The 12,536-nt window shown below is 42.4% G+C and overlaps 2 protein-coding genes across 9 annotated transcripts in view; one reads left to right on the top strand and one right to left on the bottom strand.

The window, feature by feature from the left end:
* Positions 1-10,701, top strand: part of SYTL3 (synaptotagmin like 3) — a 41,944-nt gene extending 31,243 nt beyond the window's left edge. For 7 of the 8 annotated variants that reach the window (XM_082215249.1, XM_082215247.1, XM_082215251.1 and 4 more), the window contains 4 exons: positions 792-918; positions 1,960-2,068; positions 4,258-4,463; positions 7,646-10,701. In XM_082215249.1, coding sequence (XP_082071375.1) covers positions 792-918; positions 1,960-2,068; positions 4,258-4,463; positions 7,646-7,776 — 573 coding nt within the window. In that variant the 3' untranslated portion in view covers positions 7,777-10,701. The remainder of the gene's footprint in view (positions 1-791; positions 919-1,959; positions 2,069-4,257; positions 4,464-7,645) is intronic. The other variant, XM_082215252.1, reaches the window with a different exon arrangement.
* EZR (ezrin) overlaps positions 9,420-12,536 on the bottom strand; it is a 36,684-nt gene continuing 33,567 nt past the window's right edge. The window contains exons 13-14 of the mRNA XM_082215257.1: positions 11,861-12,112; positions 9,420-10,849 (exon numbers count right to left, since the gene is read on the bottom strand). Coding sequence (XP_082071383.1) covers positions 10,685-10,849; positions 11,861-12,112 — 417 coding nt within the window. The 3' untranslated portion in view covers positions 9,420-10,684. The remainder of the gene's footprint in view (positions 10,850-11,860; positions 12,113-12,536) is intronic.

The raw sequence follows: 12,536 nt of genomic DNA, 5'->3' as shown, positions 1-12,536 counted from the left end.
GCACACACACACAGAGAGAGAGAGAGAGAGAGAGAGAGAGAGAGAGCGAGCGCGAGCGAGAGAGAGAGAAGTATGTCTGTATATGAATATACAGTGTATGCTTTTAATTCCCAACATTCTGATGCAAACTTACTTTGTCCACTATAATGAGATGGATAGTGTCATCAAAGGAATTGATTAAGTCTTTAGACATTCACCATGATAGCTGAGTCACCTTGACTCACCTCCTAACCTGTCACTATATTTTTAACAAAAAGAAAATTTTGGATCCATGGTCTTGCCCTAGATGAAAGTTTAGCTGCTTATTCAGTTTTATAGTATGGGTCATTGAAATATGAGATCAGTTATTCCTGTTAGTGTCTAATAACTGTGATTAATGCAGGTAGACTTTCAGGCTTGACCTGTTTTATCATTTGAGAATAATGTCACAACTGATTATATGAATTACCATATTTTTCGCTCTATAAGACGCACCAGACCACAAGATGCACCTAGTTTTTGAAGGAGGAAAACAAGAAAAAAAATATTCTGAATCTCAGAAGCCAGAACAGCAAGAGGTATCGCTGTGCACTGAAAGCAGCAATTCCTCTTGCTGTTCTGGCTTCTGGGATAGCTGCGCAGCCTGCATTAACTCCATAAGAGGCACACACATTTCCCATTACTTTTTAGGAGGGAAAAAGTGAGTCTTATAGAGCAAAAAATACGGTAATTATGAGAAGAGAGGAAGGAAAGGCACAGGGCAATCACAAGCTGTCAACTATGTTTGTATTCTTCTCTCAACTTCTGTATAGCCCGAAAAGCCTGGAGATAATGTACTCCAGTACAGTGGAGAACTTCTGGTGCGTGCAAAGCTGGTTTCATCTTCCCTACGTAACAAGTTCCAATATGGTGAGCATGGGAAAGGAAATACAAAGCACCGTATGTATTAACTTTGCTATTAAAACTCTATATCAGTTTATGTAAAGTCCTCAAAAATAACATTCACTTGTTTAGGGATTACCAACCTTTTTGGGCCAGTGGACACATTTGGAATTTTAAGGGAAGTTTGTGGGCACCGGTCACAAAATGGCTGCTGTGGGGTGTGTGGCAAAACACAAAATGACTGTCATGGGGCACAGCAACAACACATATGCTCAGCCCTTTGTCCCTGTGTCTTAGGTTTTTATCACACATGGGATTTAGACTGCCAAATAGCTCTTCCATAGCATTCACCATTTGTGATGTGGCTTCTAGCAGTGTTGGTAATTCTATGGATTATGATGGAAGTCATTAGTCTTAATTCATCTCTGGCACAGGACTTGCCCTACTATCAGACAGAATAAGGCAACTGTCTAAAGTGGGTGATTCTGAATGCTGTGTGTGGGTGCAGACACCCACTTTTTTTATTTGTTGCCCCTGCACTAAACTATTTAGGGAACAATCCAAACCCTTGACTAGCAGTAGTAGGTCTCAATGGAGTAGCCTAGCCACCACTGTTTCACTGCTGGCACCGGAAGGTGGGTGGGGTCAGGAAAAATACTATGCCAGCTCCCGGCTGGTACAGCAAAGAGACCCAGATCAGGACTGTTCCTGACAGCAGCAGGGCCTGCTCAAGATCCAGCACATCCTGTGCCTGCCCAGCCTGTCCCTTTCTCTGCATACTCCTGCAGCACTCTATTTCTGGAATCTCCACTGTCTGCCATTTGGGAGGGCACATTGGAGTGTTCCTCACCAACAAAACTCTCCTGCCAGTGGTGGGGCTATATGAAAGGATACTTCCACTCCAAACCTCCCTCTAGCATGGCAGATTGGGCGTTTGGAGAGATGTGTTAGCCTGTAAGACGTTGTAGCATTTTGGTCTTCTTTTCATAATCTCCTTGCTCACAGTATGTGACATAGATCATAATGGCAGCTGATAGCACCTAGACATTTTACCCTAAACACTGTGATAACTCTCTTCTGGTTTCTGCCCTCTTTCAGGGATGGAAGTCAGAGCACATCCTGAGTACCAGCTTCAACTTCTAATTCTTGGAGCCCACAACTTGCCTATGCTAAGACCTGATGGCCTATTGAACGTATTTGTTAAAGGGTATGGTTTGCAATGTTGTTTAAAATGTAATTGTTTTATTATTTATGATGCATTAAACTTTTTGAAAGTTAGTTTAAAGCTGTTTAACTATAGCTGGATTGTACACATTATCATCTGCATGGCAAAATATTTCAGGGCATCACAGTGTGAGCCCAAGATTGGTCCAATTCTGTGACTTGGGTTTAAGATGCAAAAAGATGTAGTGACCATGGTGGTTAGCTTGTAGTTGACTTAGAAACATGACAGAGTTGGAGGAAGTAAAAATATGTCCAAGATAAGTATGTTATATCAATTGGCAGCATCGCCTTCTTGCCAAAAAGGCATTGAAGATAAAGGTGTAATCAAGGCTGAAATCTTCAGTTGGCTAGTAACTGTAAGTGATGAAAAATGTAGCTGCCTTCTTCCTGCAAAGAGAGTTGCCAGGAGCATGCAACTTCATTCTTCCAGAGGCTGGATTCCTTTCTAGTCACAGGCATGTCAGGTCCTGATTTTGGCCAAAAGGCTGGCAGACATGCATTTCTAAGAAACGCCGGCCTTGCCTGTATGGGAGAATATAAAGAGGGGACTCCTTTCACAGCCTTGGTATTCCCTTCCTCCCAGACTTAGTTTAGCCAATTTAAACATGTGTAACAGAATCCTGACTCTTTCTTTGAAAAAAAGAAAGAAAAACATTTGGGCATAGCCAATGATGCAGTAGAATGAGGAGGTGCTTACCTCTTTTCTTGCCTGCTGCTTTTCACTGCACAATCCCCCTGAATGTCATGACAAAGTTAAAGGCAAAGAGCTTTTGCCAAGAGATGGGGGATGTACTGTGGCACAGGAATGGTACCTGTCCATGCAGGTCCCTTGTGTGCTACCCCTGGGGAAATGGTTAGAAGCAGTAATATTGGCCAGTAAGAATTGTAGTGATTAGAAGCCCCAAAATGGCACAGCCTCGTAACTGCCAAAGTCAAGAAGACAAATCTCTCTCTCTCTCTCTCTCTCTCTCTCTCTCTCTCTCTCTCTCTCTGTGTGTGTGTGTGTGTGTGTATGGATGAGGGACAAGACCTTAGTTCAGGAGTGGGGAACTGGATCCAGCCAGGGACCAGATGCTTAATCTGGCCCCTCCCTGTGGGCCCGCATTAATTGACAAAAGGCCCTGCCCACCTGTCAAAGTTCAAAGGGGCTCCCTGTACTGGTAGTTGGTAGAGTTAGTACAGCCTGATGAACTGGGATCAACTGATCAGTTGACTGATGTTGTCAGTAAACCCTACATGCAAAGGAGCAGTCAAGAGCTCACGTTAAGCTCATGGTTGTTCTTTTGTGGCCATGCCCTTATCTGCCCACCCAATGTCATTTATGACGTCATGTGCAAGGTTTGGTGGGCAAGGTTTGGTGAAAAGCTGCAAAACTGCCTCTCTGGCCAAATTGTGATCTGTGCCAGGTTTAATGCCCATGCACTGAAGGTTCCTTAAAGGTAAAGGGTAAAGGGACCCCTGACCATTAGGTCCAGTCGTGGCTGACTCTGGGGTTGCGGCGCTCATCTCGCTTTATTGGCCGAGGGAGCAGGCATACAGCTTCTGGGTGATGTGGCCAGCATGACTAAGCCGCTTCTGGCGAACCAGAGCAGCGCATGGAAACGCCGTTTACCTTCCCGCTGGAAGGTTTACCTATTTATCTACTTGCACTTTGATGTGCTTTCAAACTGCTAGGTTGGCAGGAGGAAGGTTCCTTACCCCTGCTTTATATAAAGTCTCCTATAGTAAAAATAGAAAGACCAACAGAATTGAAGGATTGTAAGGTACATGTATTTTATAAAACTTTCCTGAAGTAATTCAAGAAGAGTAGCTACGTTAGTTAGTCAGTGGCAAGAAAAAAATGGCATTGTATTTTGGTACCTTAACAATTCATGAATTGTAGTATGAACCTTTGTAGGCTAGCGCCTGCTTCATTTGATGCCTGCATTAATTGTATCTCAAGCCTCGATAAATGTCAGACTTCAAGGTGCCATGAGATACTGGTTTGTTCTGCAAAGTAGGGGCAGAGTTCAGTCAAAGTTGAGCACTTTAAAGTCCCTGTTGCTTTCAAATGGGGCATGCTCAACTTCCTCCCTGAAATCAAGGAGACTGAAAATGCATAACCTTAGCTGGATTGTGCCTTTTCCCTGTCATAAATCTCACTGAATGGTTTTTAACTTTCTCTTTGGGAAGCTGCCTTTGCATCCTGGGGCAACGTGACTTAAAACAAAGGACTCCTGTGCTGAAGAAACAAGCCCAGCCACAATGGAACCACTTGTTTGTCTTTAATGGGGTTACCGCATCTCAGCTGCAGCAAACTTGTCTGGACTTAACCGTCTGGGATCAAGCATCGTTCGGTTTACGTGATCAGTTCTTGGGCGGTGCAAGACTCGGAAAACGTAAGTGGAAAAAATGAGACTTTTGTGCTGCTAGATATCACAATCACCCCACATAGCACAGTGTTGCATTAGGGATAATGTAAAGGAGGTGGAGATGGAAGACCTAGGAGTTCTATAGATCAAATCTCACCTTGGCTATGAATTCACTGGGTTCACGGGTTCTCCCCCATCTCTAATGTAATGGTATAATATCATCAGTCTACACAGTGCACAACTCTTGTAAGGTTTACTAAAATGATGGCTATGAAACACTTTAGGAAAACAGCACAACTCACATTAAATAATTTTTTTAAGGCTTGAAATGACTGTCCTGGGTTGGGCTGAGGAACCTGTAGCCCTCTAAAAGTTGCTGGAGTATACTATTGAGAGTTCAAGAGTCCTGCAACATCTGGAAGACCCCAGGTTCCTCACCCCAGCTCAACACGTGTGTTGAATTAAGTAATTCAACTTAAGTATTGTGTTTATGCAGAGCTTCAAGTCTGTTCAGAGCATATCACATATATTATCTTCCTGTAATTTGTGCAGCACCCGTGTAAAGAGAGGGCACTTTTATTTTCATTTTGAGGAGTGGGGGTCTGAGGTTGGTCTCGGTGAATTGATGACATTCAAACCAGGGCTGACTTGATTCGTAGCTCAGTTTGCGAACTACCCTGCCCATACATACATGAAAAGGAAGCGGGCCCAGAGATCCACAGCCCCATTTCATTCATTTAAATACCTACACAGAGTAGTCCCATTGCCATAGCTGCATTGAGGAGATACCATCTAAGCTGGAGCATTCATGCAGATGCTCAGTCCTTTGGAAGCCTCACTTAAATAATAACTCCCTCAAAAAGTGGTGAAGTTAAAAATTGCATCTGATGGGCTTCAGGAGTCCACACACTAATGTGAATGTTCTGGTTTATTATATGATCTTTTCTCCTTGCAGCAGGACCATTTTGTGTGATGAATTTTTAAACATAGGAAATAGGGCATGTATGTCCACCATACTACCTTAAAAGGAAGCTTTGGAGAACACACTGATAGCCACCCTATTGGTCCCTGGCACAGCCAATCAACACAAGCATTGGAACTTTGCCTCCTGGCCCAGTTAGAACATACAGTATACTAGGAGGATGTCACAGGGGAACGCCAACCTCCCCCATAGTTCACTATGGAAGCACTTCACATGTTGAGAACCACTGACCTAGTTGCTGCTTGCTGAATTAATCCACTGTATTCTCTGTTTTTCCTTGTTTTGGCTCTCCTCAGTTTGTCATAAAAGCCTTCTCTTTGGCAAACAATCAAAGGGACAAAGCAATGCTGACACGTCATTAGCAACACTAATTGGAATTGCTCGCAGCAGGCGTTGTATCCTGCTAAGCTTTCTCTGTGGCAAGCCATTATTTTTCTCAGTGTCAAAGACCCATCTAATTAAAAGCTGGACAGACACACAAAAAATATAGCAGGACCAGCAAACTACTCCAAAACCCAGTTCAACTGCAAAAGATCATTTCGTAAACTGCATAGAATCTGATAGTTTATTTAAAAATGTATACATGTCTTGTAAATGAATGAGAACTACTGCATTTGTTATAAAGGTATTGTTACACGCCACCCCAATTGCCAAGCAGTGTGAAATTCCAGGGGTTCCAGGCATGCTTACACAAGGTTCACGTTTCGGGAATGAGGCACAGCAAAGACTGTGGTGCCTTTATGTTATATGGTTTATTTACACATATATACAACCTGACCTTATGATGGAGGGGTTCCCAGCATTATACTTCAAGAGGCTCTTGCTTTCTCCATAGGTGCAGCTTAGGAGTCTGACATCAGCCATGGCTCTCTGCCTGCTTGCAGCTTTTCTTCAGCTTCTGCTCACATAACTTCCCAGAGACATCACTCTTAACTCTTGCTACCGCAAGCCCTCTTTATCTGTTGATCCATTTGCCATTTAACACAAAGTTCATTTGATCCATTGGCTTTTGTAATGACTCATCCCCCCCACCCCAAGATGATTTTCTGGACAAGGGAAATTTAGCCTATCTTAATTAGTTCTCATCACTTGTTAATTCCAGGGGATTAGCATTTTCCAGCACACAATTTAATACACACAGGTCTGTCTTAACACTTCAAGCATTGATTAATTTCTAACGTTTGCTTGATCTGGAGATTATAGTGGTCTAGCACCCACAAACTCATAACAATAGAAAGTGCAAGAGGAATCTTTCAATAGATTATACTCAACGATGATCCACATACTTAATTGGCCAATTGTACTCTAATTCTGGAGCCCCCAACATAGTGCCTGTGGGCATCATGGCATCCCCAGACCCCCTGCCATTTCTTTTGAAAACATTTTTGGAGCTCCTTTCCAGCTTTTAAATCTTGCTGGAAAGAGAAGTGCAGGCCTCCAGCTGCCCTACGCTCTTCCTTTCCACACCCCCGATTGCATGTTGTTTAATTGGAGGGGGGGAGAGGTCCCTGGTATTTTGGCTGCTTTTTATTCTTTAACTTGCTTTTTGTTTGCCCGTTTCTTCTGCTTATTTGGAGTGTGCATGAATATTTTGGTTCACTGAGTATCACCAGTTTTTTCTCCGGCAAAATGGTATTTTGTGGTGCCAGGGATTCCCGTTACTTTGGTCCTGGAATTTTAAAAGATTGAGGACCCTTGCTCTGAGTGTGTGTTTCCACTGTGTACTTGCACCATGCAAAAGAGACCCATTGACCAGATAAATGCATGAAGCAGCCTGAATCTCAGTACTCAAAACTTTGTAGGAAAAAATTTCAGAGAGCTGGTTCCAAATGTACTGTCTTCAAAGGACATGGTTTCAGGAAAGGGCTTTGTAGAATGTAAACATGTTTAAAGCACAAAGTTTTATTTGTCACATATAAATAGATGTGACATCTCTGCAAAGGGAGTTGGAAGAGTAGACTGAACTTTTTGCTCTGCTTCCAAAATTTGCATGTAAGATAAACAAAGAAACTGCTGGGTCTGACTCTCACACCCCAGATATGCTCTGTTTTGCAAACATAATGGTATCTATTGAAACTCAAGATGTGAGGAGCCTTTGCCTAATTCTTGATTGTAATTCATGTACTGCATTCTATCAGGACATGAGGTGTTAGGTTTTCTTAACAAAACGAGAGCTATTAAATGGACAAAGTCAAGATGAATCGCTTTCCCTTTCTTGTGTTTCCAGAAACATCAACCGGTACAGTGGATGCAACCTCCCAAGCATGTCTTCAGTGGGAAAAGATGCTCAGTAGCCCAGACACATGGACAGACATAGCACTTTCACTGTATCCTAATGCTACTGCCTTTAAATTCTGAATGTCTCTTCCTTAACAACATATGGAAAGCTATGTGTAGCATTGGTCATTGCCTGCTCAGACAAGTATGGTATGCCAGTTATTTTAACCCCAAGAAATGTAAACAATGAATGAAAAGAACAAGAAGGGACCAGCTTTCTTGATCTCTGTGTATGTCAGGAGCTTCACAGCAAGTCAGACTGTGCATGTGTGAAAGACCCTCAGATCCACAAGTGTTAACTGCAAATTTAGAGTTCACCTATTTCTCTGGGAAACTAGTTGGTTATCTTAGCCAGAGCAGCAGGCATGATTTCCTGGCACAATTCAAGCAATAGCAAGGTTAGACTGGGAATTTAATGCTGCTGTTGATGAACTATTTCATGGTTGCATCTCTTTTTGCAAACTCTAAAGGCTAGGACTAAGCAATGCAAGAATGTTTGCTGTAACACCCTTGTTCATTTTCACTGCTGCCTTCTCTCTCTCATAATCAGCCCAAACCTTTTTCTTTCTCCATATTTCTATTCTACTTTGACAGTCTTAACTTTGTTCTCCTAAATCAATCTGGCTATGCCTGTAAATTCAGCAGCACTATGCACCAATTACTTGAGATGACGCCTATAACTGCAGCCAAAATATGCCAGCATCTGGACAACCTATTCTTTCTGCTTGTCAGCATCAAAGAACAGAACACCTCCAATGAAAGTTTGAGATAAATCTTTGATTGGTATCTGTAATCTACAGAAGTAAGAGAAAACCCCAATGTATGGCATTTTATTTATGCATGTAATTAGTTGGGCTAGGGGAAACAAGCACACACATGTATCCTTTTTGGAAAGTTGTTTTTGTAAACCACTTATTTCTTCTTTAACTGGAAAATACCACAGAGTGTTTTGCTTAGTTCCATAGACAGTGGTACCTTGGTTTAAGAACAGCCCTGTTTACAAACTATTAGGTTTACGAACTCTGCAAAACTGGTAGTGTCCTGGTTTGCAAACTTTACTTTGGTCCAAGAACAGTGGAAAGGCACTGGTGGCAGGAGGCCTCATTAGGGAAAGCGTGCCTCAGTTTAGGAACGGATTAAGTTCATAAACCAAGGTACCCCTGTATAGCTCCCAGTACTATTGAGCCAATTAATTTAGTATTATCTACCCTAACACGCATCTGCTCCCTAGTGTCTTAAGGAAATCTAAGGGTCTTTTAACCAGATATGCAAGGGACTTAATTTATTGTGATAAAATGGAGGGTGAGGGAAACAGGATAAGTCACAGTCATAAAATAAATTAATACAATCACTACAATGATTTCTGTTCTTCCTTTGTTTCATCTGTTCCAAGAGACATCCAGTGAATGTCTGCTTGCACAACAAGCATTTACAATAGAGCTTCTGATTTCTCTTCTCCCACCTCCAGTTCTCTGCAAGCGCCCCATCTGGTCCACAGAGTCTGAGCCTCTGGAGCTTATTATGGGGATATGTGGAAGACAACCCATTGCACACGTGGGCATTCACTTACACTACACTGGATCTCAACTTCCTTCTATAGAGTGACTAGATGAGCTGTTTTATTTACCAATACCATCCATTATTTTTTCAAATATCTTTGATGGCAGGAATAGAAAGTATTGGGGGGGCGGGGCGGGAAATCACACAGAACTTCAAACACAAGCTGCCTTGCAGATTTTTTTTTATTTGTTGGTGAATTACACAAACAAATCCCACAACACTGTTATCAGGAGACAACGGTTAAAACGTCTTTGAGTACAAAGCAGCATAGGGAGTTACATGTTGAACAGAGCTAACAATGTATTGTTCACTTGACATTCTAGCAGATTTCCAAAGCCTGAGGTGGGATTGTTTCACGGGTGGAAGTTAACATGGACACAGTGGTAGAAGAAATCCATAGAAATTCTCTTTAATAGAGAAAATAAGCTGACAAAGTCCCTTCATGGTTGGAGTCTGAAACTATCATTTTTAAAAAATTAGAAAATTTGTTAGAAAAAAAAATAGGTACAGTGAAATTGTATATACTGAATCACAGCCATGTTATCACAATTTGCTTTAAAGTAAAAAAAAAAATCATCTTTACAAATGTTTTCTAGATCAAAATAGTTTCCTACACTGCCTTGGCTTCAGAGACTAGAAATTATTGTCTATTTTTTACATTATTCTTTTCATATTAAGTCTGAAAGTAGTAACAAAATATACAAAGCAAAAAACTTTTATCCTCCCTTTTCAAACTAGAATTATATCTGTCACTTGCATCTTTAACATAGGTATATATAAATACTACACTACAGCTGATTGGTTAAGCTGGAGTACCACACTTCAATAACATTGAAGGCCAACAATATCCCTGCCTATCTGTTATGTAAGAAGAGCATCCAAGTGTGCCTGTAATGCATAGCTTCTGAATGATCACTGTGGGAACTTCTCCAATACAACAGTGCAATTAATAAGCTTCCTCAGACTTACTACTTGCCACCACTGTAGAAATGTCAACAGTGTAAGGGGGGGAAAGAGATGGACGCCATGAAGATCTTTACAACCCTGAATTGTCTGTGCTGCTTAAGAAACAACCTGGTGCAGCAAACTAGTAGGCTGATTCCCCAATCTGGACATACCTACCACTATAGAAATGGGTGCAGACAAGCAGTGTAACAAGCAGCACAATAGTAACACGGAAAAGAAACAATTCTGACAAGCCTTTTGGCACTAGCATAGGACCAAATTTCACCAAGTCTTGACTGAAAACCTTGTGGTGGCTATCCTTGTATGCTTAAAACTGATGTTGTATTAAGCTAAAATCAGGTAGCATCTGACAGGTGTGAGGGTTTGGGGATTATTTATTTTTTTGGTATGACTGTTCAGTGACCCTTCAGAAAGAAAGGTCAGCATTGAAAACCTGCCTTTCCCAGAGTCTTGCCTTATGCATTTACATAGCTTCAAACTCGTCAATTCTTTGCTTGGTGTTGCCTTGTCGGATCTGCCTCAGTGTCTTGTACTTGTCTCGTCCTTGCCGCATATTCTCTGTGTGAATGAGGTCGTTTTGTGTCTTCTTGTTCTCATCTCTGGCCTGGGCTAGTTCATCAGTCAGCGTCTGCAATATTTAAAACACATGAGTTACACAGACAAACAAATACTTAGGGGAGTCTGAGGTAGCACACAAGACCATAACAGAACATCATTCCTCAGTCCTTCTGTTGCTTGGAAGCCAGGATATGAAAATCTTTGCCACGGTGTTTCTTGTAATAGGACAACTAGAAGTGGTACAACAAAAGGAGTGTAGAAAAATAAGAGCCTGCGGGCAATTTAGAAGATTCTGGATTTCTTCCAATCCTAGCCATGCCAGGCTTCCTTAGATAGGCACCTGAGGCCTACAATAACGACCCACAATTATTAAATGAAATAGAAGAATCCTCAGTTCCATATGAGCTTCCTGGTACATTTATTAGCGTCTGCATTTAACAGGTTCAGCATTCAGTACAAGGGCAGTGAAAGAAGCAGATACAGTGGTGCCCCGCAAGACGAATGCCTCGCAAGATGAAAAGGTTTTTCGGTTTTGCGTTGCTTCGCTAGACGAATTTCCCTATGGGCTTGCTTCGCAAGACGAAAACGTCTTGCGCTTTTTTTTTCAAAGCCGCTTGAAGATGCGCAGTTGCGACAAATTGTGCTTCGCAAGACGAAAAACTTCGCAAGACGAAAAGACTCGCGGAACGAATTCTTTTCGTCTTGCGAGGCACCACTGTATAAACATCTCTCAACTCTTTGGAACAACCAACAAAGGAAGCTGCCTTCTACTGAGTGAGTCCACTCAGTCCATCTAGCTCAGTTTGTCTACACTGGCTGGCAGCAGCTCTCCAGCATTCAAGTCTCTCCCGGTCCTGCATGGAGATGCCAGGGACTGAATATGGCATCTTCTGCAGGACAGCTGCATATGATAGTTTGGGCAACATGGATGCTGCTGAGCACAAACTGGGTGGGCTACTGATCCACACAATTAGTTTCATGAAGTGGCTACCGTATGGTTTGTCCCATTTCGGACAAAATCACCAACCATGAAGAGCAGTGTTCATCTCAGTCATGTGAAACTGATCTAGCTGTATCGTACCTTCAGCTGCTTTTGTACACGCTCATTCTTTTGGGCTTCAGTGATTCTCTTCTCTTCGTTACGATCATCCAAGATCCCTTCACTGGAGAATTCTGCGCTGTAGCCAGAGGACTCCGTTCCTTCATCCTGAAGGTTGTCGTGGACATGGTAGTTCACTGGCTCATACACAGGTGGGGGTGGAGGAGGTGGAGCAGTCATCACCAAGTGCAGCTCCTCTTTTGTTTTTACAAGATCTTCTTGGGCTTCTATAGCCTATTGTAATGGAACCAGAAAGAAAATTTAGACAAAATACTTTTTACTAGGATTCTGGTGGGTACAGAAACTCTTCTTCTGTGGGGCTTTGCCCTAGGTTGGTCTGGAAGCCACACGTGGCGCAGAAGGCTGCAGTGAGGTAACTCAGTGGAATGCCCTATCACAGACATAATACACTTCTCCTAAAAGAGGTGACAAGCTAGCAGCCCAAGTACCAAGGCTTTGGTTTTAATTTCTAAAACCCCAAACCAAGGATCAGGATACCTAAAAGAGAGCCTCTCTCCCTGTTTCCCTGTCTGAACATTGTGCTTAGCCGTTGGAGGTTCTCTTAGCTCCATTGTAATCCTGCCAATGGCCACCATGGGGTGCCTCCTACCTAGGGAACTACCTTCTCTTGGAGCTCCAGCAAGCACCCATATGGGTC

The sequence above is a fragment of the Podarcis vaucheri genome, assembly GCF_965113315.1.
Source record: "Podarcis vaucheri genome assembly, chromosome: 3".
NCBI lineage: Eukaryota > Metazoa > Chordata > Lepidosauria > Squamata > Lacertidae > Podarcis > Podarcis vaucheri.
The sequence above is the reverse complement of the archived record's forward strand: the minus strand, read 5'-3'. Positions and strand labels throughout refer to the sequence as shown.